Genomic DNA, 27,361 nt, shown 5'->3' on the forward strand with positions numbered 1-27,361 from the left:
AAGCCTTTAAAGGCTAATAACATAGTAATCTGTCGCGTTGAAAGCAACTAGCTAGCAAAGTGTTGCATCTCAATTTGTTCCTTTTATTTATTTCTTCATTTTCTGCGGTCAGGTTGATGTCTACAGTTTCGGAGTACTTCTTTGTGAGATGTGCATCCGGGACTTACCAGATCCTGAAAGGCGAGAACAACAAGTTGCAATGGTGACAAACAGTGTCCTTCGAGCTCTTATCCGAGGATGTTTGGAAACAAACGCTGAGGCGAGACCAAGTATGGAAGACATAATTGATGAAATTGAACAGGAAGGGCAAGATACAACTCGATAGAGTTTGTATCAACTTCTAACAGAGTGTTATTGCTTTGCTACTTGCGGAATATTTGCCTATTGTAACTTACGCAAGAATCTGAATGAACAAGGAGAGAGAAATAGTTGATATCAGAGGCGGATCTAGACCTTGAGCTAAAAAGGGGCGGGGAAGGGGCGTTTTTTTATTTGTGTGTGTTCACCTGCCGGCTTATCTTCCCTCAGCGTTTACTATTCTAACCAAAATAAGGGGGGAGCGGGCCGCCTGTGCCTCTCCCCTATATCCGCCACTGGATATTACTGATGCTCTAGCTGGTAGAATATGACTTCAGTTTGATGACTGTTATTTTGCAGTTACTCATTTTAATCTCTTTAGGTGATTTCAAGTTCAATTTAAGAAATGAAAACGTGCTGGAAGTGCTGTAGTTTGCATCCGCAATGGGTTTTTCTCTTGTCCATTGTTATGGATCATTTTGTCGGGATACACTTTATTTCACGGCTTTTTCAAGTAATAGGTTCCCCGCTCTTTTTTTACAGTACAAGGATCATGTGTACCTCAAGCATCTGTCGGTCGATTTTTCGGCCGATACTCTTTCGACATGTCGACTGATAGTCGACTGAGTGTCAGTCAGTACTTGGTCGCTATGTCGGTCGTCACTCGGCCGACACCTCGTATATGTTACGTTGCGATTAACAGTCAGTAGCATATGAGTTGAGTGTCGGTAGTGTATTATGGACTGTTGATGGTATATGTGCATTGGTAACCACTTTTTTTCTAACCATTGTTTTATTATCGGTCGGCATGTCCACCGATAGTACCAACCGATACTCGACCGACAGATGCCTCAAGTACGCATGATCCTACAAAAATTGAGCAATCTACAGGCGGTGAAAAAAAAAATAGCTATTTGTTAGCTGAGAAGATCGTCTAGTATTTACTGATTCATTACATAGGTAAGGCTACTTGTTACATTGATTGGCAGTATACGAACACAAAAGTTTTCTATAATTTACTCTATTGCTGCGACGTAAGATTATAAATATCGAAGACCATGGAAAGAAAATTTCTCAATACAACCACAGCGCAAGGCATGATTCTGGAAACCATGTGGACCTTTTTTCGCCGCATCAGCACACTGATATTTGGGTCAGATCAGGTCTACTCTAGCACAGCTCTTAGGCATGATTCCGTCCCTTGGTATTTATACCGAGCTTAATCGATGGATTTAGATGAGAGTGCTAGATTGAATTGATACTGGTATACGTTCAGCTACAGCTGTAGGAGAGAAAGCTAAGCCTGATACCATCGTAAGTAAGTCATCAGGACACCATTCTGAAGCACGTGCTTTAATTGTTAAAAGCACGTCCTAACAACTATCGGTGCAATCTGCCTCAGCCTTGCCATGCAGTATACATGATCAATCCTGGTTTAAAGATAGAAGAAAAATAAACATACCTTGATACTCCCATAGCTATAAATAACATTTTTCAGACTTGTTTACCGTTGGTTAATGTATCAACACAATATCTCATCGTTTTAATGTTCATTTAAAAAATCTAAGTTAGCTGATAAACATATTACCAAACTTTGGTTAGTTTTTTGGTTTAGTGGAACGCTGGATGCATTCATTTTATTGCCATCATATTAGAGATATGCTTGTTCAACAGGGTGATCCTCTAGGTGGGAGTATTTCTGAAAAGGACAGTTTTTGGTGGCAATGATTGACGTTTCGACAACCTGAGAGGAAGACCTCGATGATGACCTCTGTTCAAGTTATATCGAACACCAATCGCTGCTACCGACAATGGTCTTTTTTGTCTCACTCGCGCGATCACACTACATGAAAAACGTCTGTTAGTTGCGCATCGATATTTTCCAGCGTAGAACCTGTAATAAAACGGGGAAATGAGCAATGATTTCTCTATTCTGTATTTTAATTTACCTAAACTTTGAGCGAAAACCCTGTTCAGATGCAGAAAAATGGTTATCATGGCATTACTCATTTAATAACGTCCTGTTCCAAGCAATCAAATCATCGTTTCCGGCGGCACACAATTGATTTGCAAGAATATCTAGACAGCCGGGTTTGCTTTGCACATCGTGGAGACTTTGAAGAAATAGATTCTTATTTGAAGAGAGAGCATTTAACCATTTTATTCAGCACTAATGCCCTAAAGAGCCGCCAAATTTGCGAAGCGAGCAAGGTTCGGTATACGACACTTTGAGTTAAAGAGGATGATCCTATTCGATGGATTGATGGAATGCGGGAATGGCGGAATATCCTAGAACGCGGAAAATCTCGTCCCGCATCTCGCTCCCGCATACTCTAAATTACCGGATCCCGACCTTAGATAAGCCCAATCCCGGATCCCGAAAAACTTATTAGGGACCCCTCTATTTTCGCTTTGGATGATGTGATGATTGCGTGACGAGAGTAAAGAGGCTCCTCTGGACATTCATCTATACTGTGGAAGCGTGTACTGTTTTAACAAGACGCCATCTTTCAAAAGCATTTGATGCGTAGAAAGTACTTCGCCTTACATCCTTGTTGATTCTGTGGGATGATCGACATTTTCACAGCCCATTCTCTCTGCTTCTAGTCTCCCTCGCAGCCGTTTTTAGTCTCGTCACGCAACGCTTCTCCCCAATTAAGGTGGCACTGTTTGTTAGTTTGGCAGGTGTCAAGATAGTGGATGAAAATACTCAAGTAAGTGTGCATATAGCTAATGTTATTTGGCCAGGGTAATTAAGTTTACATAATTATAGCGATAAAATATGAAATTAGCTATAACTTTTAAATCTCATCCATTAAAATATTACTAGTGGGGAGGAGCGTTGCGTGACGAGACTAAAAACGGCTGCGAGGGAGACTACTCTGCTTCCAGCCGAGCGACTTTTCCAGAAACAGGAAGTTGAAATGAATGACGTCACAGATTAATTCGCTTTCCAGCCAACAGTCTATGGGTAAACAATTTGCTGCACAGCAATTTGGAGGTAAGATGTTGGGTCATATAGTTAGTTTTGTTTATACAGCTAATGAGTTATTTTCAGCGACGCAATTTTCAATTGAACAGCTAAAATTTATTATGACTATATTTTATATAAATAGTCTCTATCTGTTTCTCGAATGCAGCTTGAACACTGCGAGTGTTAATATTTCCACGCTGTGATCGTTTTGGATTGGGAATAGCGGTGCTTCTTATCCTTCCTCTCTTTGTTCTGAAGGGATCACTCCTGATGCCAAGAATCCAACAGAAACTGAAGCCTTCCATTGACTTTGGTGGCTGTAGTTGAATTTACCGGTTTGTCATAACATTTTGAATGTTAATGTACTACGCCAATGAAAGAATAATAGGAAGTTGCGTTCAAAGGATTTATTCGGTAGGGGCGAGGATTAGAACCAAAATAGTGCTTCAAAGCATCTTTTTTTTATATATGAGAAGGTACATTAACTGAAATATAATGATAACAGAAACTGAAATGACATGCGATAAACAACGATTCCAAAAAAATTTAAAGATTTGTACGTTCCCCCTATTTATAGAACAAAATTTCTATCTTAACAAACATAATTGTCAAATAAACTCGTAATTGTCGATCGTTTCTTGAATTTACTGAAAACCTAATAATCATACGTTAGCTCCCTTTGACTCTAAAGGGGAACAGGATCGAAGGCATTAAGTACGGGCAGATTATTTTAAGTTGAGGATTTTACCTAGGTTGACCTGACATGTGTTGTTCTGTATGCTCATTGTTGTTGAATCCATAGTCAACTGATAAACAGTGGCTTTTACTTAAATGAATTACTAATCTTTTCCCAACTTATAAGGGGCTTCTGGTATGAGAGTATCATATTGGACCAATTGTGAACTTACCGAGAGAAACTTGGAACATATATGCATTGCATGTTGTGTCATTATAAGTCTAACAGTTTGCTCTTGACTCCTTTGAGTTGTTTTATGCATGGGAACAACAGCATTTTTGTCTAATAGTGCCTTTAATTATTTGATTTTTTTTTTCTCTTCCTTTTAATTATATTAAGGACATGGGAAGTTCTTATTTTTATGACCAGACATTTGGAGGAGAAGGAACCAAATTTAATTGCAAGGTCTGATCCATATAGTCATATAGCCTTAATAGTTTTTCTGGTTTTTCTCTTGGAGTCAAATTACCCTATTTGACCATAATTTTTCAGCAAGATGTCCATCTAAGGTTTGATATTAGTAGTCATAACTGTTGCACAGAAATACATGGTTAAAGGCAGCACGAGTGACTAGATTGTGTTACCTCCCCACATTTGTGTTTCAGTTTCACCTTAAATTATTTACGGTATGCACCTAATTTAAAATTTTAAAAAAAATTCACAATTAGTTTTAGGTTAAACTCACTTCATCTCCCCTCCGTCACATGAAAAAAATCCCATGATATACTTTCAATTATATGACTGTTGGAAACACAAGAGGGAGAAATTAATGTCCTGTATCTGAGAAACAATTTATATAGTCAGGATGAGAGAGCTGAGCTTCATGTTCAACTTCTGTACAAGGTAAAATTGAAATTTGCTTGACACTGTATTATTTGCTGTTAATTCAAAGCTTGTAGGCATAACAGATGTTGTTTGTCACGAGGGTGGGGATATGTGTGCTGAGGCTTTTAAGCAATTAAAGGTACCTGAGTAGCTGATACATTGATCAAAACTATACTTTTTTAATAATTTGTTAATTTTAGGAGGAATTTTTGGTTGTTTATGTGTCTTTCCATGAAAATTTTGAATGATGATATCCCAATTATTTTGATTGTCTGATAATTATTGTTACAAAAGATCCCAACTTAAACTTTTGACAACTGCTTTATAATTACTTTGAAGGTTAAGCTAAAATTTCATTACAGTCTTGATGGCAGTTGCAATATTAAATTATAAAATTTCTTGACTGTTATATCAATTCTATTTATTGTATCTGAAATCTCTCAGAATACTTTTATGAGGCTAATGTATGAGAAATTGTTACAAATGTGAGTGAAGTATTGTCTTAAAAATTAGTGCCTGTTATTTTGGGAGATTTGATGGATATAAAAGCCTTGGTAGCTGAATAATTACTACCTTCTCAGTCCATTGATGATGGTATCAGTTTTCTCTAGAGTTTGCCACCTATTTGGCTTTTGCAAATGTTTTCAGGTGAACCAACTTATTAATACCTCATAAACAGTCTGAGATTTTTTAGTACCTCATAAACAGTCTGAGATTTTTTAGTACACTACAACTACTTAATTTGCATCTTTTTGCTGAAATTAGGTGCAGGCAAAGAAAAAGAGAGAGCATAAACAGAAGGTGGCACTGTTTGTTAGTTTGGCAGGTGTCAGGATAGTGGATGAAAATACCCAAGTATGTGTGCATAAATGCTAATAATATTTGGCCAAGGTAATTAAGTTAACATAATTATAGTGATGAAATATGAAATTAGCTATAACTTTTAAATCTCACCCACTAAAATATTACTTTCACTTTTTCCTGAAACAAATGTTGAGAATCTACAAGAGCTATTGTACTAGCATTAAATGCTTTTTGCATCTTACCAAATCATTTGTTAAGTTACCCTTGAAGCATGGTCACAGGCTTATCCATCCAATAAAATACTGTTTATTCATTCATCTATCCATCCAAGTCACAAATTCCTTGGGAGTTAACTGATGGAGGAAGGATTCGACAGAAGCCAAAGGGAAATTAGAGACAGTGAATGGTCCCTTCTATCTCTACTTATTGAAATTATAAGTATATATTGTTTTGCGTGTGTTTCAATAGGTTTTAACTGATTTATTCATTTTCTAATTAACCAGGAAGTGCAGTATGTACATCCTGTCAAGATAATATCATATGTCACTCTTGACCACGATGAGAGCAAAATATTTGGCTATGTATGCAGCCAGCCCAATTGCCCCACTGGATATCAGTTTTATGCTTTGAAGTCAGAAGAAAATGTAAGAGCAGGAGCCAAAAAATTTGCTTTATTAACTAATTTAACTGGAACTGCATGTGGTAGACACTGTGGCTTGATGCTTTGGTCCGGGATAGAGACCTGAGTATAGCTGAGTCACTAATGGTAAAGATGAGTCTCAGTACTCACAGTCAAGCCTCAACCCTGCACCTGGGGGTAGGAAGAGGTTATTAGAACTGTTAATAATTACAGCTTCCCAATTGCTGCAGGGGCCAACTGTGATGTCCTAGCATTCAACTAGGGTAAGAAGCCGTGCAAACGGTTGAAACTGGGATGAGCTCTAGCAGTAAGAGCCAAAGGCTTGACAGTAGACTTAACATGTAGATTAACTGGTAATACTAAGATCCTTATTTACGTGTTCAAAGATATACAGGAGGAATCGATGTATTTCATGTCAAATTTTGAATCTCAGATCTTATAGACACATTCATTAGTCCTGAGACAATACCCCAACAATTGTTTCAGTTTATCATATTATGTATGTTTTTGTGCTTTTCTGGGGGTAAGATTTCTCACTGAAAAGAAATCATCGAGGTGAAAAACTTCAATCGGGAACCATGAAAATTATAACTTGATCAATTAATTGGAAAAAAACGCTTACAATCTACTGTACATGCACTTTGAAGTTAAGGCTCAGTGGAGAGACTCTCCTCAATTTTTGATAAGATGGAATGCATCTGAATATAATCTTTCAAAACATTTAATCCTAAAAATTGCCTAGTAGATATTTGCCCACGCATTAAAATATTCTATGCTTGTGCTATTTTTTCTTTCAGGCACAGGTCATCGTTGATGCCATGGTTGAACTTTTTCAAGTATCCTTCAGTCGTAGACAAGATCATGCAAGATCAACAAAGGAGCCGGTCCCCCACAGTTCACATCATGTGTTAAATGGTATTTGTTACAGAGAACGATTGACTTTCTTGAATTATGATAGTTATTGTAAAAAACTGTTCCAGAAAAATTATGCACGGGTCATCTCTATAAATTCTCATTGGGCTACGGTGGTATCATAATTAGTAGAGGGGACCCTCTACTAACTATGGTGGTATCCATCGCTTTGTAAACCCTCTTATAAATATCAAAGAGGTTGTTTCATTATACTCCATATTGAAATCCTATACTACAAATTCAGAAATCATGAGTGAAAAGGACGCTTAATGATTAACACTCACCGACAAGTTTTTATTCCTCCTTAAATCACAGGCAGGGTGGTACTTATCGTCTGTTCATTCATACGTTTGTCCACTTAGGTTCTGTTGAGTTTATTGCTCAGCTTCAGCAGATGAAACCCGATGCAAGCAAAGTCAATGACAAGAGAGACCTAAAACTTGAGTTGAAGAAAATTGCTTCGGACAAGGGCTTCAGAATTGTTGACAATGAAGGATCTGGAAATTGCATGTTCTATGCTTTGTCAGATCAACTGGAAATTGCAATGAGAATCAAAATCGAGCATGATGAATTAAGACAAATATTGGTCCAGTACCTCAGAGAAAACCCTAAACTAGTAAGTTGATATCTTACACCCTATGTTAACCAGGCGCGTAGCGTGGTCATTTTTCAAGTACGCACGTACAAGTACATATGATCTAGAAACCTAAGTAAACTGAGCGAAAAATACTGCGTTCTTTATTTCTTGTTTGAAATAGTCGTGTGAATACAAGCAAAGAACAAAGCGTCTTGCCCTTATTTTCAGCAAACTTGGCCCAAACACAACATTGTTTTCAAATTTTTCTGGTCACATCAAGTACGCACGTGAGTATATGCGTAGAGGACGCTACGCGCCTGTTAACCACTGTTACTTTAGGAGCACCATAAAGGTTAGATCTACATTGTCATGTATTACATGATGTAGTGAGCGTAGATAAGCTTCGCGTAGGTTTACATCAAGTATAGGAGAATAAAGGAGCACATGGTCGACTAGTGTGTTAACATCGTTCATGCGGACTTAAAGACGAGTAACCCTCAAATTTATGTATTAGGAGGACACAACCTTGGCGACGAGGATAGTTTTGTGAGACACACGATGTCTTCGAGCGAAAATGGCGCTTCCAATACGATTCGTAAGTTCGATTGTCACTAGGAACCTGCCTCGTTGGGACCACGCTGGACGCGATGGTTAACATCTTTTGAATTGTTTGCGGATGGCAAGGGCCTAATCATCACTGAAAGTACAAATGCAACAACGAGGCAACGAAGAAGAGCTATGCTACTCCATTTAGCGGGACAACATGTACAAGAAATCTTCTCTACTCTCGCGGACACCGGCGATGCAACGGACTACGCCGCAGCTGCAACAGTACTGAATGACTATTTTCGTCCCAAAGTCAACTCCGCTTTTGCTCGCCAAAACTTTCACCGACTCCAACACCAGCCAGGTGAGACTGTCTTGCAGTTTGCAACCTGACTGAGAAAAGAAGGGAAAGACAAATTTTGGGGCAGACTTTGATAACCAGATAAGAGATGCGATCTTATGCAAATGTAGGTCAGATTGTGTTAAACGTAAATTACTTGAAGAAAGAGAAAAACTTACCCTCGCACGCACCTTAGAACTTGCAGAACAGTGTGAAAGTGTAGAACACCAAATGTCTCAGCTCAGTACGAGTGAACAGACTAAAGAAGCACACAGGGTCTATGAAAAACGTAGGAGATGAAAAGGTCAACAAAGAAATTCAGAAAACAAGATGGAGTGGTCACCTGGGTGGAGATCCAAAATGCCCTTCCAAAGGTCAAACATGTAAAAAATGCAAAAAGAAAGGTCACTTTGCTAGTGTTTGCAAAACCAAACCAAAACCAGGAGTCAACCAGCAGGTGTAAGAAGAACAATTCAATGGGGAGCAAGTTGATTATGCATTCAGGATCACCAATGAAGCTCAGTCAAATATGCCCAAATTATCTGTGGGAGGAGTGGAATTAGGAATGTTGGTGGATTCTGGGGCCACCAACAACATTGTTGATGAATGTACATGGGAAGATCTGAAAGCTAAGAAGATCAAGTGTAAATCTCAAGCCGCTCCTGTCGACAGAAAATTGTATGCCTATGCATCCAGCAATCCCCTCCCAGTAAAAGGTCGCTTCACGTGTGAAGTACTAGTGGGAAAGGAAGAGTCCAGACCGAATTCCTAGTTATCAGAGGAAAGAGAATACCTCTCCTCAGCAAAGACACCGCAATGAGGCTAGGGGGGCTGAAGATAGGTGTTGACATCGCCACAATCGCTGAAAGCAAACAGACACTGCAACAGAAATTCCCTGAGGTGTTTAGTGGGATCGGAAAGTTGAAGTCCAAGAAAGTAACATTGCATATAGATCAGGCAGTGAAACCAGTAGCCTGACCCCAGAGGCGAATCCCCTTCAATTTGCAAGAGAAGGAAGAAAAAAGGTTCAGGAGTTGTTGAATTGTGATACTATAGAGGAAGTAGACGGGCCTACACCATGGGTAAACCAAGTAGTGATCATACCAAAGGCAGATGGTGACATACGACTCTGCATTGACATGAGGCAAGCGAACAAGGCTATAGTACGTGGTAGATACCCAATACCAACTGGAGATGAACTGCTACACAACATGAATGGTTCAAAAGTCTTTAACAAGTTAGACCTAAAGTGGGGATATCACCAATTAGAACTAAATCCAGAATCGCGACAGATCACCACCTTTGTGAAGCACAAAGGCTTATACAGGTACAAACGTCTATTGTTTGGCGTGAGTTCGGCGAGTGAGCAATACCAACACGAGATATCCACAGCTTTAGCCGGAATAGAAGGAGTGGAGAATATCTCTGACGACATTATAGTACACGGTCCGGATCAGGAAACTCACGACCAGCGCTTGCATAAGACAATGGAACGTCTCAAGCAGCACGGCTTAACCCTCAATGCTAACAAATGCCTGTTCAACGTGGACAGAGTGATTTTTATGGGTATCGTTCTGTCTGAAAAAGGAATCGGCCCAACAGAAGAAAGAGTCAGAGCCTTACAAGAAACGAGGGAGCCTGCCACTGTCAGCGAAGAAAGAAGTTTTTCGGGATTGGTCAATTATAGCAGCAGATTCATTCCTCATTTTGCCATCATCACTGAACCATTAAGGAGCTTAACCAGAAAGGACGTTCCATTTCACTGTGGACCCGAGCAGAAAACTGCTTTTAAGACCTTGAAACAGAGCATGGCTGACGCGGAAGCACTAGCTTATTGTTACAAAGGTGCACCAACTAAAATCATAGCTGATGCCAGTCCAGTCGGCCTTGGAGCTGTGTTAGTGCAGAATCAGAATGAAGCATGGGTGCCGATTTTCTATGCCAGCCCCAGCTTGACAGAGTGCGAGCGCAAATACTCCCAGATCGAAAAGGAAGCCCTTGCACTCGTTTGGGCATGTGAGAGGTATCATGCATACATTTATGGCATGAAATTTGATCTAGTGACTGACCACAGACCATTGAAGGTCATCTATGGGCCGCGTTCCAAGCCCTTTGCCCGCTTGAACGCTGGATAATACGCCAACAACCCTGTGACTTTCGAATTGTGTATACTCCAGGGCAGAGTAATATAGCTGACCCTCTTTCCCGCCTGCTCAAGCAAGATAAAGTAGAGAGTCATCCTCATGGAGCAGAAGAATACATCCGATTCGCAGCCATCAGTGCCACTTCCCGGGCATTAACTACAAGAGAGGTCGAAGAAACATCTGCAGCAGACGAAGAGTTAGAAGTCCTGAGAGAAGCGATTAAAACAGGCCGATACGAGAAATGCAAAAAGTATGCACCAGCCGCAGGAGAATTGTTGGAGAGCTGGTCTTAAGAGGTACTCGTATTGTATTACCAAACACATTCAGATCTCAGGCAATCAGCTTAGCCCATGAGGGACACCTGGGAATCGTCGATACAAAGCAAAATTTAAGAAGGAAAGTGTGGTGGCTTCGTATGGAGAAGGCGGCAGAGAAATTCTGCAAGTCCTGTCACGGATGTCAACTCGTATCTCGCTCAGACCCACCCGAGCCATTGAGATCCACTACACTACCGGAAGGGCCTTGGCATGACCTAGCCATAGATCTTCTAGGACCACTTCCATCTGGACACTCAATTCTCGTTGTTGTGGACTACTACAGCCGTTATTATGAGTATACAATCATGACGTCAACCGTCACAGAGAAAGTAATCGACAACCTGGAGGAAATCTTCAGCCGCTACGGCCTACCTCTGGCCATCAAGTCAGATAATGGTCCACAATTCTGCTCAGAAGAATTTCGGGAATATTGTAAGCAGAATGGAATTGTTCACATTAAGACCACACCAAAATGGCCTCAAGCCAACGAGGAGGTGGAGAGACAAAATGCATCCCTGATGAAGAGGATTCGCATTGCCCAAGCTGAAGGGCTAGACTGGGTGAAGGAGCTAAGAAGATATGTGACTAAATACAGAGGTATTGATCATACGACAACCAGTAAGAGCCCTGCCAAATTATTGTTTAACAGGAAGATGAGAGGAAAGCTACCAGAGTTACATGCTGACTATCACTTGGACCTGGAAATTCGCGACAAAGATGCAGAGGTGAAAGCAAAGACCAAAGCGTATGCTGATAAATTCACGAATGCAAAACCATCAGATGTTCAAGTTGGTGATCAAGTCCTGGTGAGATAAGAGAAAAGAAACAAATTTTCCACACCATTTAATCCAGTATCATTCCAAGTGGTTAATAAGACCGGTAACAGTATAGTTGTGGAAACTCCAAGTGGTACGCACGACTCAAGGAATACTTCCCATGTTAAGAAGTTTGTGAGCCCTGACGATCTTATAGAACCACCTGCTCGTACTGATGTAGTTACAGTACCTGAACCTACCGCGGTACCAAATCAAGCGATAAGTGGATCTACACCAGCAGTGCCTACAACACTTCCGAGTGGACCCCTGACTCGTATCACACCTTAAGCACAAGCAAGTGCAGGAAACGAATATGAGTCAACCCCTGCCAGCAAGAATGCGGTAGTTGATCAAGCAACAGTACCTAGCATGCCAACAACACCAAAAGGTGGAAGACCTCAGAGACAGAGAAGACCCCCTGAGAGATATAAAGACTTTGTTCTGAAATGTTGAACTTTGTTTGAAACAGTGAACTTTAATTTGAAATGTTAAACTTTGTTCTTTTACTAGGATTGTTTCGAACTGGTGAACCTCGTGTTGAAATTAAGTGAATTAGTTATTACCAGTTTTCCATTCAGTTTTCAGCTTTGCATGTTTTGTTTCGGATTAAATTTTAAGGTCTATTGTTCTCTGTCTTCTTCAAGAAAAGGAGTGAGGTCATGTATTACATGACGTAGTGAGCGCAGATAAGTTTCGTGTAGGTTTACATCAAGTATAGGAGAATAAAGGAGCACATGGTCGACTAGTGTGTTAACTTCGTTCATGCGGACTTAAAGACGAGTAACCCTCCAATTTACGTATAAGGAGGACACAACATACATGTGGGCCAACCAGCCTACACATGACCACTCCTCCTGTAGGGGATAATAAGGATCATAAATACTCTGAAATCAGCGTTTAGTTTAAACCACACTGCGCGCTCATTGGTAAGTGAATGGCAAGTGCTATTCATCCCCTTCTGGTACATACGTAAATAATTTTCTACCTCAAGTGTTGGTGAAAGGGGTGGATAATTACCTTGCCTCTTTGCGTCGGTAAATACTCATTCCTTTTCACCTTTATTTCGGAGAATGTCTGTTTAATAATTCTGGATTGCTTGTAAAAACACGCTGTGTTGTTCAAGTGTTTTAGTAGAGACCATGTCCGGGTCACGGATGAATTCAGACTCCATGTGAAAATTAGAGGGCTTTGTCTTGTGGAGAAAGCGGCCAACCCAAGATTTTTTAAAAGTACTTTGCACTTGAATCTCCCCCAGACTATATAATCTTAATTGGATTAGCTTGACTTTGGATAAGGTAGACCGTAGATATTCTATGTTTCAGAAGGGATAATTCAGGAGTTAAAACTGCTACATCCAATGTAGATCCTTGTGTTCATTACTCTGATTGGTTATTATCCGTTCGTACTGTTGTTTAGTATCTCTGTTATTTTCTCATTCGATGACTCCTTCCAACGTACTCAACATGATCCAGTGTACCATTAACTTTACACTCTAAGTTTCGTTCTCTATTTTACTATTTTCACAGCTGAATGGAACAAATCTGTTTCACTTCGTCCATGGACATCAGTCATGGGCTGATTACTTAACGTACATGGAGCAAGATGGCGCTTGGGGTGACCATGTTATTCTGTGTGCCGTAACAAACTGCTATGAAACTTGCATTCGTGTGGTCAGCAGTCTTAACGCTGCTCACGATGTTATCTTACGGCCACAATGTCCTGTTGACAAGAGCAGTACACTTGTTTTGGGACACATCCATGAAGTACACTATGTCAGCCTTCATTCCACACAAGGTATAATTCTTGACATTACACCCAGTAAATGAAGTGTGAGTTTAAAGTGATATTTGTTGTAATTATCTACATCACCCAGGAGGGAGGGGGTGGCTCCATCGTTCTCTGGTATAAGCCGCCGTCAAATGATCTCTGCCAATATGACGTCACATAGCAATTTTAGAAGTGCTTTGCTAAATTTTCTCAGTCGAGCTTGAGGAAAGTAATAGGAGCGAACAAAGAAAATGCCTTTACAGGCTCCTATTGGGTTATTATTGACTAATTTTCCGTGAGTGTACAAGCTTTGTCATTTATGTATATGAGCACGATCCTTCGCAGTAAAGCACTATTTAAGCAATAGTGAAAATCAGACCTGAAAACAATTTCAGGCCTGTACGGGATTCGAACCACTGACCTCTGCGATCACTAATGCAGCGCTCTACCAATTGAGCTAACAAGCCAACTTGGGAGCGGGCCATCAAATTAATTCGACATAAACCCGTAGATGATAAATCAAACAACAACAAACATATGAAACATATGTGTGAACTGCGGTTATGAGACGTATATGAGCACGATCCTTCGCAGTAAAGCACTATTTAAGCAATAGTGAAAATCAGACCTGAAAACAATTTCAGGCCTGTACGGGATTCGAACCACTGACCTCTGCGATCACTAATGCAGCGCTCTACCAATTGAGCTAACAAGCCAACTTGGGAGCGGGCCATCAAATTAATTCGACATAAACCCGTAGATGATAAATCAAACAACAACAAACATATGAAACATATGTGTGAACTGCGGTTATGAGACGTATATGAGCACGATCCTTCGCAGTAAAGCACTATTTAAGCAATAGTGAAAATCAGACCTGAAAACAATTTCAGGCCTGTACGGGATTCGAACCACTGACCTCTGCGATACTAGTGAGCGCTGCACTAGTATCGCAGAGGTCAGTGGTTCGAATCCCGTACATGCCTGAAATTTTTTTCAGGTCTGATTTTCACTATTGCTTAAATAGTGCTTTACTGCGAAGGATCGTGCTCATATACGTCTCATAACCGCAGTTCACACATATGTTTCATATGTTTGTTGTTGTTTGTCATTTATATTGTGAATTTAACAATTTCACTATCTACAATTCGGGACGAGTGCAACTGACCGCCTGTTTTACTTCAGCGCGTAGCAAACTAAAACGTACGCCATTTTTCTGTAAGCTTTGAACAAATCGACCTCATAAAAGGAGGTTTTATTCCTTATTTATGTAGGTTTATACCTATAGCTATTTGGGGCGGATCTAGCGGGTCATTTTTCTCCTCAATCCTTTTAAGTTCGAAGTTGTCGTTGTATTAAATGGGGGTGAGCCACGATTACATAATTGTCTTGTCTGCTAGTGTTGTAAAGACCTTGCTAAGAGCCAAAGATTCTAGTTAATTAGCTTACTTGCTTTTGCTTATCTTTTTTGCTTGTGGCGCTTTATTTTATAACGCTCTCGCTATTCTTGCGATTAGTTTTTTCGGGCTTGCATTGTAAACTGCTATTATTGCCAGATTATTGACCTGTGTCCTAATCCTGTAAGAAGAAATGTGGCCAAAAACAGTACATTTTCGAAATAACGTGGCAACATCCAAAAAATCGATTCGGCTTACTTTTTGAAGTTAGGTGGGCCTTACAGGGAAACAAACCTCTGCATACTTCGTTTGGCTGAATATCGATTTATTTTAAAGAAAATTGATAATAACTGAATCCTGCCAAAATGCCGCTTTAGAAGCTCAAAATTTCAGACAAATCTCGGAGCGTCGCGCCTCGAATTGAAAACACTTGGAGCGATACAAAGTACCAAATCTTGAAAAACAACATCAAAATGAAGGTTATTGATTGTTTGTATAAACAATCTAATTGACTTTATCCCACCGTCTTCTAACTACATTAAAAATAGGTCAAAAGTAACCCGTTATTCAACTATGTGCTAAACAAAATATTCGACTGAAAATCTTGCTTTTGGAAAGCGAAGTGTAGTTCTTTTAAACAATCATTATCAGAAGGTGTTAACTATCCTTCCAAGTTATATCGCTACTGTGAGAGCGATCGATGCAACATTTTCAGGACTGAAATCCTCTATTGTGAAACATCAACATGGAGGGTAAGTAGATATTATGTTGAAAAAGCTGTAGTTTCGATTTAAAATGCGAAACAATCATGTTTGCGTGTGGATGCGCACATTTTCGACTAACTGATGGCATTGTCAAATCAGCGCATTTTATCCAACTTAAAAATTTGATTAAATCGGACTGAGTCATTTCCCCACAAAATTCTTCGGAGATCGAAAAGAACTACACTTTGCCTTCCAAAATCCAGATTTTCAGTCGATTATTTTGTTTAGTGAATAGTTAAATAACGGGTTACTTTTTACCTATTTTTAATCTAGCTAGAAGATGGTCGGATAAATTCAAATAGATTGTGTATACAAAACAATCAACAATTGCTCAAGTTGCTGTCAACATATGTTTTGATGTTGTTTTTCAAGATTTGGTACTTTTCATCGGTCCAAGTGTTTTCAATTCGTGGCGCGACGCTCCGAGATTCGTCGACAAAATTTTGAGCTTCAAAAGCCGCATTTTGGCGGAATTCAGTCGTTATCGATTTTCTCGAAAATAAATCGATATTCAGCTAAACGAAGTATGCAGTGATTTACTTCTCATTGAAACCTACCCAACTCTGGAATATGGGCGAAATTGACTTTTTAGCTGTTGCCACTTAATGTGTGACCACTGGTAACATTCGCTCTTAAGTCGGACGTCCCAGTTTGAATTTTTTTTGGATGCGCCACAATGAATTCAGTACATTTGCTATTCTAAAAAAAAAATTAGTTTTTTCTTCCTTCTGTCAGCAAAAGAAGAGAATTTGTACCTAATAAGACTGCGAGCAGTGGAAGAGCAGTTGGCGCATTGTCAAGGACAACTGAAGGAAAAAGAATTAGAACAGGCCAACCTTTTGAGGGAAAAAGAACAACAACACAATACCTTGCACCAGAAGCTGACAAACTTACAAGGTCAATTACGAGAGAAAGAGTTGCTGAAGAACAGTATGCAAGAGCAACTGAACAGTAAGGTGCAACAGGTCGGTAACCTAGAAGAACAGCTGAAAACAAAAGATCGAGAAAGGATTGAAATTGAAAGAAGTCTGTCAGCAGCTCAATCCGCATTACGGGTAAATCGGGCTCAAGTTGTTACCTTGGAGAGACAGCTGATAACGAAAGACCAGGAAAAACATGAACTTGAAAGAACGCTTGCAGAAGCTCAGCAGGTTTTACGTGCGGAAAATCAGGCACAAAACTTACCTGACTGGGCGATTCCCCGCAATCAAATTCAACTAACAGAGAAAAGTCTTGGGCGTGGTGCCTGGGGAGAAGTTGTGGAAGGGAATTATTGCGGTTATGCCGTTGCTGTGAAAAGAATTCATAATATTATTATCTCCCCTCATAACCGCCGACTGTTTGAGCGAGAAATGGATATTGCCTCAAGATGCCGTCACCCTTGTTTGTTGCAGTTCATTGGAACAACAAACATCGAAGGTAGACCTATGATTGTAACTGAGCTCATGGAAACGAGTTTACGAGCTCTATTGGAGCGACGATCTCTCTCAGAGACAGAGGTTTCTGTTATTTCTCTAGATGTAGCTCGAGCACTATCCTACCTCCATCAAAAGCGGCCCTCTCCCATTCTTCATCGTGACATCAGCAGTGCTAATGTGTTGTTGTGTCGCCAAGGAAATCAATGGCGAGCGAAAGTGTCAGATTATGGCACTGCTAATTTCAAGCAACAGACCATGACAGTCGCTCCAGGGACCCCGATTTACAGTGGACCCGAAGCACACACCCCAAATCAAACACCCAAGGTTAGCTCAAGTTTATTGTGACTTGGTTTTTGTCAAATCCGCTGTGTAGGACTCCCTATTTTTGTTTCTCCTTATTTGTTATATTTCTGTCTGATCCAGGGTCTACCAATCAAATAACTTGAAATTGCACTCCATTTATTTAATATAGAATCGCCCGACAATTACATTTTTAATGCAGATTTAAATTATGCCCAAACGTGGCCCTTCTCTATTATAAATAACTGTGGTTTTTATAATCAGAAACAACTAGAAATTCCAAGTGCTTTTTATGAGAGATTATCACTTCCATCCGATAAGTAGTGCTATAGAAACACCCCCATAGAGCTGGTAGAAAGTTACAAAGAAATCGCTTTCACTCTTGTCATTTACTGGTTTTTTTTTTGTGCTCAGCTTGATGTGTACAGTTTTGGTGTTCTTCTTTGTGAGATCTGCATTCGGGAACTGCCAGATCCTGAAAGACGTGAACAACAAGTCGCACTAGTGACGCAGAACGTTCTACGTGCACTCATCCGAAGATGTCTGCAACTAGTGCCCCAGTCGAGACCGAGTATGCAACAAATCATTGATGAACTCGAACAGTCGTCGTAAGTAGATAGCTCATGATTCAATATTCTTTGCAAATAGTTGACCTATATAATTATGATAGTGATGTTTTACTACCCAATGACCCACTGATCGAAGTTTGCGATTTTTGCACATCGATGACCCATAATGATAGAATGTGTATGCATCATTGATTTTGAAAAGTGGAAAATCGTAAAAGTTTTGGGGATTTGGGTGACTAACAAATGTAGTTTTAGGCAGTCTACACGAGGAAAAATTACTAAAACTACTTTTGGCAAGTTAAACTAAAAGAAGCTTTTTAAAACGTGGGAAGCTTGTCGAAATAATTGTTTTATGTAAATTTGTAAAATGGCTAGAGTTTGCACTATAGCAAACTTTAAATGGACTTTGGTCCTCAAGCCGATGTTTTATGCTTTAAAAAGTTTGGATTGTGAAATCATTTAAAGAAGACAGGTTATTTATGAAGTATTGATGGAACTGACCCAATTTTCCCAAAAGAGAATACGGAGCACGAAGTTTCCATGTAGCATAATATTCTATTCACTATTCCTTATTGGTATAACTGTTCCGTGATTATAGAGATTCTTGAACTCGGATCGATCGAGGATTGCGTTACATTTTGTCATAACCACTTTCCGCAAGGTGAATTTAGCATCAGCGCTAAATTTCGAATGGCTGCCTTGCGTTTTGTCAATGTTACCAAGGAAATGATGAACACATTTGAAGAAAATTCAATTCCAAAGAGCGCAAAAGATGCCACTAAGTTTGGAGTAACTCTATTAAAAGAAAGATATTAACTTTTGCTGATTGAATTGAATAAACGTGATAAGTATCTCAATACGAGTAATCAAAACAGTTGCGCGGCAACAGAATGGTTTACACCACAAAATTTACAACAGAATTCGAGATTTCTTCATTTACTGAAGAAAATACAAACAGAAACACGTCAACGCGCCAATTCCGTTTCGCTCCACGCACTCTTCGTAAAAAATCCGCGGAATTCGCCCGCGCTGAAATAACAGTTTGGCGTGTTGGATAATAAATTACTTATTAGTCGTGTTGTTGTGTAGTATCACTGAGTATTTTTATTCTGTATTTGTATTTTGACTCGCCCTACGGCACAACTCGTAAAAATATTCAGCGATACTACACAACAAAACGTCTAAAAAGATATATATATATATATATATATATATTCACTTAATCCGAATAATTGTTTCAAAACATTTTTGCGCCGAATACATGTAGGGTAATTTTTATTTATTAGTTATGAATACATTTCAGGTTTCCCTTGAGTGTCCCTTTCTAACCTTTCTTAACTTTTTTAGCTTATCAAATCAGTGAAGAATATACCACCATATATCTTAGGTTGATTTTGACTTTTGCATGTTTTTTTGCGACAATTTTTTTTTTTACAAAAAAAGTAATAACTGTTTTATTATCAAAGCGTGATGTTAGCCATCTGAGCTGACGTTAATCGTCTCACCGACCCCTTAGAGGCATCTAGAGCATTAGTGTTGCAGTCAATCATTTTTAAGTGCTCGAAGTATTGTACATGTTATTAAATTTTGAATTGTCAGTTTGTGTAAAATAAACATACCTTTCTGTGGTTTTTTTCAACTCCTTTACATTGATAAAGACGTCATGCGGCTTAGGGTTTTCTGTGAATTTTGAGAGAAACGTTCTTAAAGTGCAGTGGCAGATAGCTGCTTCTAAGCTTAGTAAACGTATCTCATCTGGCCACGATTGCTAAACCGCAGCCAGCAGCTACTGTATAGATATCTTGGTTCAGAAACATATTTTGTTCCTTTCTTGTAGTGTCATACAAGTTAATTGTCGGACTCTTTTGCCTGTTCAATTATAAAAGTGAGAATTAACAGCTTGAATGGATTGCTGAGGTGTTAGTCGTTGGAGTTGTGAAAAATCAGGAAGTGGACTAACTCTCTGATATTGAGATACAATGAAATATATGAAGTCCCCTCGTGCATCATATGTCTCTGATGTTATAGGTGATACTGAAAATCCCACTGATGTGCGTAGCCTTTTCTTGAAAAATGTGTGTGTACGAGAATAAACGTTATGAATGAATAGGTGGATTAACAGTAATTATTCAGAACGTGACCAGACATGTCGTTCTACTAAACTCTAAGAGTTGCATGAGGGGACACTGGAGCTAAGAATAGCTCAAAACCAAAAGCCACCGAGAGTATTGCTCCAAAGACCTGAAAAGTAGAAAAGTGAATGACAAAAGCAGCGTCTCTTGTAGCGTCTAGAGTGCTTTTCCAAATCGAGAGAAAAAAAGGATAAATCCAAAAAGCACACTGAATGCTTGCGGAAAAAACGGAAATGGCATAGAGACGATGGCGTCATTGAGACAACAAAAGAAATAATTCAAGTCCATACCGACAACCCAAGCCAAAAACCCTTAATTAAAAAAACACAATGACCACTTTAAATACCTAAATGAAAACAAACTGGTGTAAAAATCGTCAGAAAATGACAATTTTCTGATTTCTAAGAGGTTAGAAAAGAAAATGCTTTAGATCGCCATTCAATCCAACAGCTTCAACCTTCAAAAGAAGAGTATTCTGAAGTTTTGGCGCCCCATTTGAGATATGAAGTTACCAGAGGTGACTCGTGGTGAAACCAGACCGATTTCTTTGTTACTATAAGTTAATAAATGTTAAATAGCATTCCAATTATTTTGAACAGACTGACAAATGGGAACTTGCATCCGTTTATTTGGTCACATTGTGTAAACACCCACAAAAAATAAAAAACTGTGTACGGTTAGGGTACTCCAAAAATATATTTTAGCACCGTTGGTTCTACTAAAGATGTAATGGCCAAGGATAAATGAAAGAGAGGCTGTCTTATGAGCTACTTGAGTGATTCCACCCTATAAATCAATGAAATTGTAAAAACTACTACCAGCCGAATCAGCTGTTTAAAAGTATGGTCAGCTGAAAACCGCCGTTTCGATTGAGTGGATTTTTTCAATAATCTCATCTCTCATGACAGTGAAAGTCGCCTTTGTGTGTAGGTTCGTGGACGATTTCAGAGGTTTTAAAAATGCTTTTGCTCTACTGCGTCTAGAGTTTTTTCCTGATTAAAAAGTAATTTGCGCGTTGGGTCATCAATTTAGTTCTCGTCACCAACTTGGCTCTGTGGGAAGTGATCAGCTAGTTTCTTGGTCCCGAAGATTTTAGACGTGGTATGGTAGTCTAAGAAATCAATCAGCTGTTGCTACAGTAGTATCAGTAGTCTGGCAAGCGCCATGCTAGTTTAAAATCCGTTCGATTGGCACTGCCGTCATAATTGTTTCCTAGATATCCAACAATGTATACGTACGCTCGTTGTTTCTGGAAAAGAAATGTTTACCCAAGCGCAAGTTTGTCTGTAGCATGAAGCGACTAGGAGTGTTTCTACTCCTCCCTGGATGGGATGCCAGTTCATCGCAGGGTTACCCCCAAGCATTAAATTTGCTGGTACCCATTTATACACCTGGGTGAAGAGAGGCACTGTGAGAGTAAAGTGTCTTGCTTAAGAACACAACACAATGTCCCAGCCGGGGCTCGAACCCAGACCACTCGATCCGGAGTCGAGCGCACCAACCATGAGGCCACCGCCCCGCACCTCCACACTCCGTAATAAAATCATTTAGTTATTAGAATTCAAACACCTTATCCAAGGTTATTCAGTATGGCAAAAGATTATGAAAATTCATCTTTGAACAAGTGTTTACTGTCAGATGATTTGCCAAAACTGATGTTTGTGGAATTGAAGTAAGTTTAGATCTTAAAGTGATTACAGTAAAGGAAGTATTGTCTGATTCAGTTGACAGCAAATCAATTCTTGAAAATCTTGTATGAAATAATAGTTGAATGCACAGGAATTTTGACGTGGTTTTCAGAATTTTGTATGACATGTATTTTTAAACCCACAAAAAGGCCAAAATATGTGTATTCCCTCTTGGTATGTAATGAAAGTCAAATGCCTCTAATTGAATACACTAAAGCTGTAAATAGTACTGCTTCTCTTGTTGTGGCCATCGGCAGTATTCAATATACAGAGGTTTTTCTATTAAAAACAATATGAATTATTGAACAGTAGTATTGCTTCAATCTACTGATTTCTGACAACTCTCCTTGGGTGCAACATTTGGCAACAAACTATGGCTTGGTACCAATGATAGATAAAAAATTCCCTTCTCCTTGCAGTTAAAGACAAATAAATTACCTACTCAGGGTTCATAAAAGCCTTCAAAGTCCTTGAAGATGCTTAAATTTAAAAAGTAAAAACTCAAGGCCTTGAAAGTGCTTGAATTTGAGGACTAAGGCTTGATTTTTGCAATGCTTTTTCTTAAGCAGTTTTCAAGTTGAAAATTACAGTACATTCATAGAAAAGCTGAGAAATAATATAACCGGTAAATAATTTTAAAATTGCTTACGCAAACCTTTCTAAAAGTGGTCCTTCAATTTTCTAACACTTGGCCTTCAAAGTCACTGAAAAGTCCTTGAATTTCAACCTTTGGCATCTGCAGCAACCTACTCCTATATGGTAATATAATATTTTGATTGGTTTCTAGTACCATAACAACATTCATTACACTCCAGCAGACAAAAATAAACACAAGTGTACTTATTCGTGGCCAGCAATGATGAAATTGCGTGACGACAGTAACAATGGCAATATGGCAGTCCCCTAAAGATAACTCCAGATGTGCAATATTGAAAGCCCGAGTTCACGCAGATATGCGTCTAGTTTTCCAAAAATACCCTTAAAAAATGCTGTTTTATTTTTACTTAAAATACATCTAAATTAGTGATAGACTGAGACTCATCTGGGAGGCTATTCCACAGTTTTTGGCTTCTTAAGGTAAATGCGCGCTGACCTGCAGCTGTTCTACAGAGTGGTATATGTAGGCGGTCCCTATTCCTAGTGTTGCAGTTGTGCCCTTCCGATCTGGTTTTAAACTTCTGACGAAGATATGGAGGTGCAAGTCCATGTAAGTATTTAGGTACCCTGGTAGCATCCCTAACCGCAAGTTGTTTAATAATTGGCAGCCACTGTAAACTGCTTAAGTTTAGGTGAGACACGATCAAATTATCTCGTTCCAGAAACTATCCGGGCTGCAAAGTTAGCCCATACCGTTGAAAAATTCAATAATTTACTAAGTACGAGAGAATTAATTATAGTGATCAACGTACGCCTATCAAACAGATATTTTTATGCGACTGATTTGACAAAGGCTACCGAAACATTTCGAAGTTACTTGAGTTACATGGTCGTCGTACGTTAGATTACAGTCCATTGTAACTGCCAGGTTTTTCGGAGACTTAGATGATGTAATCTCCTTGCTGAATAGTGTAATGCTTAGATCATCTGGTATCTTCGTCAGCATCTACGGAGTCACCAAAACCTGACGTCATTGTCCTGGTTAATGAGTAGACTGTTCCTGCAACACCATGCGGCTATGTTCCGAAGATCTTTTATCAGCTGATCGGCGGCTAAGGTGACATCACGTACGGGAAATGAGAGGTATAACTGTGAGCCATAATAACATGGTAGATCGTTGATGTAAATATTAAAAAATGCCGGGCCCAAGATTGAACCTTGTGATACACCATACGAGACTAGGTGGGGTTCAGATGTTTCGCAACAACTCTCACCGACTGTTTTCTTCCGGTCAAGTAGCTTCTAAACCATTCTATTGCTACTTTAGAGGTACCCACTGCACGTAGCTTCTTTAACAAGGGCATGTCAACGATGTTGTCAAATTCCTTTAAAAGATCTTATAACACCAATGCAGTGTCTTACTTGCGATCTAATGGGCTAAATCTGACGTCAAAATATTTGTAAAGGCAAGATAACTGACCATGACTTTCCAGTAGACCTTCACTTCTGAGCCACGTCGCGAAAGTGAATTCTTTACCTCATAAAACACCTTATTCAAAGATGAAACACTTGTATACCGCTGCGAATACTTGACCGTTCCGGTTTTAATTCCCCATCCCACCCAGGCAAGGTTCAATTTCCACCACCCCATGGTTATGGACGACAGATCACAATCGGCAAGCCATATGGAAATATTGTCAAGTGACAGGCTGTGTGTTCAAAAGGTAGAAGGTCAAGCAATTCGCTTGAAGTGAAGTTTTCTGTCAAATCGTTGACTTTTTCGCGCTTGATATACATACATACATACATACTTTATTGACTTTCCCCATGGGGGCTTTTCAAAGACAATGTTATAAAAATAGTCTATTTTTATAACATTTTGTAACATTTTTATTAACATTAAAAATCCTATTTACAATTAAAGATGTTTTAAAATCTGAATGTTCTAAAAGAAAAATAAAAGTATACAAATATACAAATAAAATTACAACTCTTTGAGTAATTGGTCCTTAAAGGTTTTTTAAAGACATTAACGGAGTTGCACAGTTTAGAGGAATTATCCAAAGAGTTCCATAAGTTTACAGTTCAATAGAAAAATGTTCTCTGACCGCTAGCTGTTCTAAAGAATGGAATTTGCAAAAGCTGCGAATTTCTGGTGCTACGTCGACTAACCTCGGCTCGCTTTACCAATTTTGATGAGAGGTAATCTGGAGCCTGACCAGACATGCATCTAAAGGCCATAGTAGCGTTCTGGTAGTAAAGCTGGCTTTGAACTGAAAGCCAATTTAGTTCCTTGCGAATTGGTGTAACGTAGTCAAATTTACGCGCACCGCTAACAATGCGGCATGGGAAGTGCTGCACCGCCTGTAACTTGTTAACATTACATTTTGAGGTATTTGACCAAACATTGGAACAATAAAATAACCTGCTGAAAACTAAGGAATTAATAATCATCAAAAGTGTACGTTTGTCGAAAACATGCTTGACACGGTTTATTTGGCCGAGGCGGGACATGCACGAGGAAGCGGTCTTAATTACGTGTTCCTCGTAAGTTAAATTAGAATCCAAAATCACACCAAGGTCTATGGAGGTGTCTGCGGGGACGATGTCCTCACCCATCAAGGAAAGGGAGCGAAATTGTAATTTTGCACGCATCCGCCTGCTTCCAAATATCATCAGCTTGGTTTTGCCAGGGTTAAGTAACAATTGGTTGTTGGAACACCCTTCTATTTTAAACAAGTCGTCTTCCAAATCAGCAATTGCATCCAGGTTGTCTTTAAGTTCGAAGGAAGTGATGAGTTTCGTATCATCTACATAACTCTGAGTGCTGCATTTCTGTGGGATCGATGTAAGATCGTTCGTATATATGCTAAGTAGTAGTGGGCCTAAGATACTTCCTTGAGGGACGCCGTTGGTCACAGACAAAGGCTCAGATAGCGTTGAATGGATTCGTACTATTTGTGTCCTGTTGCTTAGGTAACTACGAAACCATTGGAGAGCGTCACTGGAAATTCCGACATCTTGCAATTTTAAAATTAACGTGTCGTGATTGACGCTATCGAAGGCTTTGCTCATATCTAATAGAACAACTGCCGTTAACTTCTTTTTGTCAATGGCGTTAAGAATTGTGTCAGTTGTTTCAATCACAGACGTTTCGCACGAATGCCATCTCTTGTTATCGCTTTGGCTCTTTGATAGGATGTCATTCGATTGCAGATACGAGGTGAGCTGATTATGTACTACCCTTTCGCAAACCTTTGATAAGACTGGTATAAGTGAGATGGGTCTATTATTGTTTGCCTGTTCCTGGTCGCCCTCTTTTGGGATTGGTGTAACCACAACTGTTTTCCATTTTGATAGAAAAACACAGTTTTGAAAGGATGCATTAACAATAGACGTTATTGGGTGAACAATTGGATTAAGACAATCCTTGATGACACGAATCGGGATTTTGTCTATCCCTGGGGCCTTGTTTGAAGGCATCGCTGCTATTATACGTTCTATTTGTTTATAATCAAAGGTACTCAGTGTGAACTGGTCAGAGAGAGCATATTGTCTCGGTACAAAATAATTCTGATTAAGTGTTAGGTTGCATTCATTAGCCAGGGACGTAATTTTGTCAACAGTGCTCTGACCAACAGATACGAAAAACTGATTAAATTCGTCTGCAACAGCTTTGTCGCTCTTACTGTATTTTCGCTGAGATGTAGATTTACTGGGGATGCACTGGCGAATTGCTTTCCAGATATTATTGGTGTTATTTGGATTCCTCTGGATTTGTTCGGCAACAAAATCCTGTTCAGCAATTCTGATTTCCCTCTTTACTACCTTTCTGAAATATCTGTAGGCAGTCCAAGATAGCGGATCATTTGTTTTCTTTGCTTTCTTACGCCAATCATCCCTGGTCTTCATCAATCCGCGGATGTTGTCTGTTACGCATGGATTTGGTTTACAGCGTGCTTTAAAGGTTTTAACTGGAGCATGGCGATATCTGCTCTACGTTTATATTTGCTGAAAAATTGCTGAGAAAGGCAAAAATTTCTCGAACTAGAACTGCAAAAAGCTGCTCTAAACGCCAAAATTTGGTCGAAAGTTGCCAGGCACAATCGGGGCAGACCAACAGATGACGCGAGCCTCCGCGACCTCGAATGAATCTCCATTACCCTAGTGAGTTTGAACTAGCGGGTGTCTATTGTATTTAATGTAAGTGGCGGCATGCCTGCACGATAAGGTTACTGAGTCGTTTTCAAAATGGCAGCGGCCAGCACTCACTTATTCAAGGTTTTAGCTCATTTTGAAGACAATTTCGGTTCGGTTCGGTCAGTCTTTGGAATCCTAAATCGGGACTGGTAGCAAAAATGGTTAACATATTACTTTACATGTAACGAAGATAGAGGTCATTTGCATGCAGCCGAGGTTCTTCGTTTGCTGAGCCCTTGCCTTTGTAAATAAGCAATGTATACACAGACATGCATGCTAGCGAAGTCTGATTTGCATCCGTTGTTTGGTCTCTTCACGCCACAGGGATGGGGGACTGATTGTGTTAAGGAGAAGACTACGGTAAGCGTGACACCAATGCAGTTTATTTCTGCTTAAAATTGTTCAGACAACAGAGACAACATTCCACAAAATACCCGCGTCTGATTTTTTTTGTATAGATATATAAACATATATATATAAATCGAAACGTCTTTTTATCCCTACCGAACGGTATTTTTCCAATGAGAGTTTACCGTGCGTACATTGATTCCTAAAAAATATGCAATCACGAGTACATTACCCACTAATGTCCACTACGAGAT

The 27,361-nt window shown here is 39.5% G+C and overlaps 2 protein-coding genes across 7 annotated transcripts in view; both read left to right on the top strand.

Moving 5' to 3' along the window:
• Nucleotides 1–2,220, top strand: part of LOC111340294 (uncharacterized) — a 6,621-nt gene extending 4,401 nt beyond the window's left edge. Inside the window, exon 3 of the mRNA XM_088752789.1 lies at nucleotides 113–2,220. Coding sequence (XP_088608915.1) covers nucleotides 113–325 — 213 coding nt within the window. The 3' untranslated portion in view covers nucleotides 326–2,220. The remainder of the gene's footprint in view (nucleotides 1–112) is intronic.
• Nucleotides 2,221–3,173: 953 nt separating this feature from the next.
• LOC111340282 (uncharacterized) lies at nucleotides 3,174–19,770 on the top strand. 6 transcript variants are annotated; one of them, XM_088755523.1, is made up of 11 exons: nucleotides 3,174–3,298; nucleotides 3,530–3,606; nucleotides 4,347–4,412; nucleotides 4,900–4,971; nucleotides 5,598–5,687; nucleotides 6,140–6,280; nucleotides 7,074–7,191; nucleotides 7,551–7,804; nucleotides 13,454–13,721; nucleotides 16,591–17,597; nucleotides 17,988–19,770. In XM_088755523.1, exons 3-11 carry the CDS (start codon nucleotides 4,350–4,352, stop codon nucleotides 18,183–18,185), a joined length of 2,211 nt encoding a protein of 736 aa, XP_088611649.1. In that variant the 5' UTR covers nucleotides 3,174–3,298; nucleotides 3,530–3,606; nucleotides 4,347–4,349; the 3' UTR covers nucleotides 18,186–19,770. The 6 variants fall into 6 exon arrangements, with proteins under 6 accessions (XP_088611649.1, XP_088611648.1, XP_088611651.1 ...); XM_088755522.1 differs by having other exon boundaries at nucleotides 3,194–3,298; nucleotides 3,438–3,606; XM_088755525.1 differs by lacking the exon at nucleotides 4,900–4,971 and having other exon boundaries at nucleotides 3,194–3,298; nucleotides 3,438–3,606.
• Nucleotides 19,771–27,361: the final 7,591 nt, after the last annotated feature.

The sequence above is a fragment of the Stylophora pistillata genome, chromosome 3 (assembly GCF_964205215.1).
Source record: "Stylophora pistillata chromosome 3, jaStyPist1.2, whole genome shotgun sequence".
NCBI classification, from domain to species: domain Eukaryota; kingdom Metazoa; phylum Cnidaria; class Anthozoa; order Scleractinia; family Pocilloporidae; genus Stylophora; species Stylophora pistillata.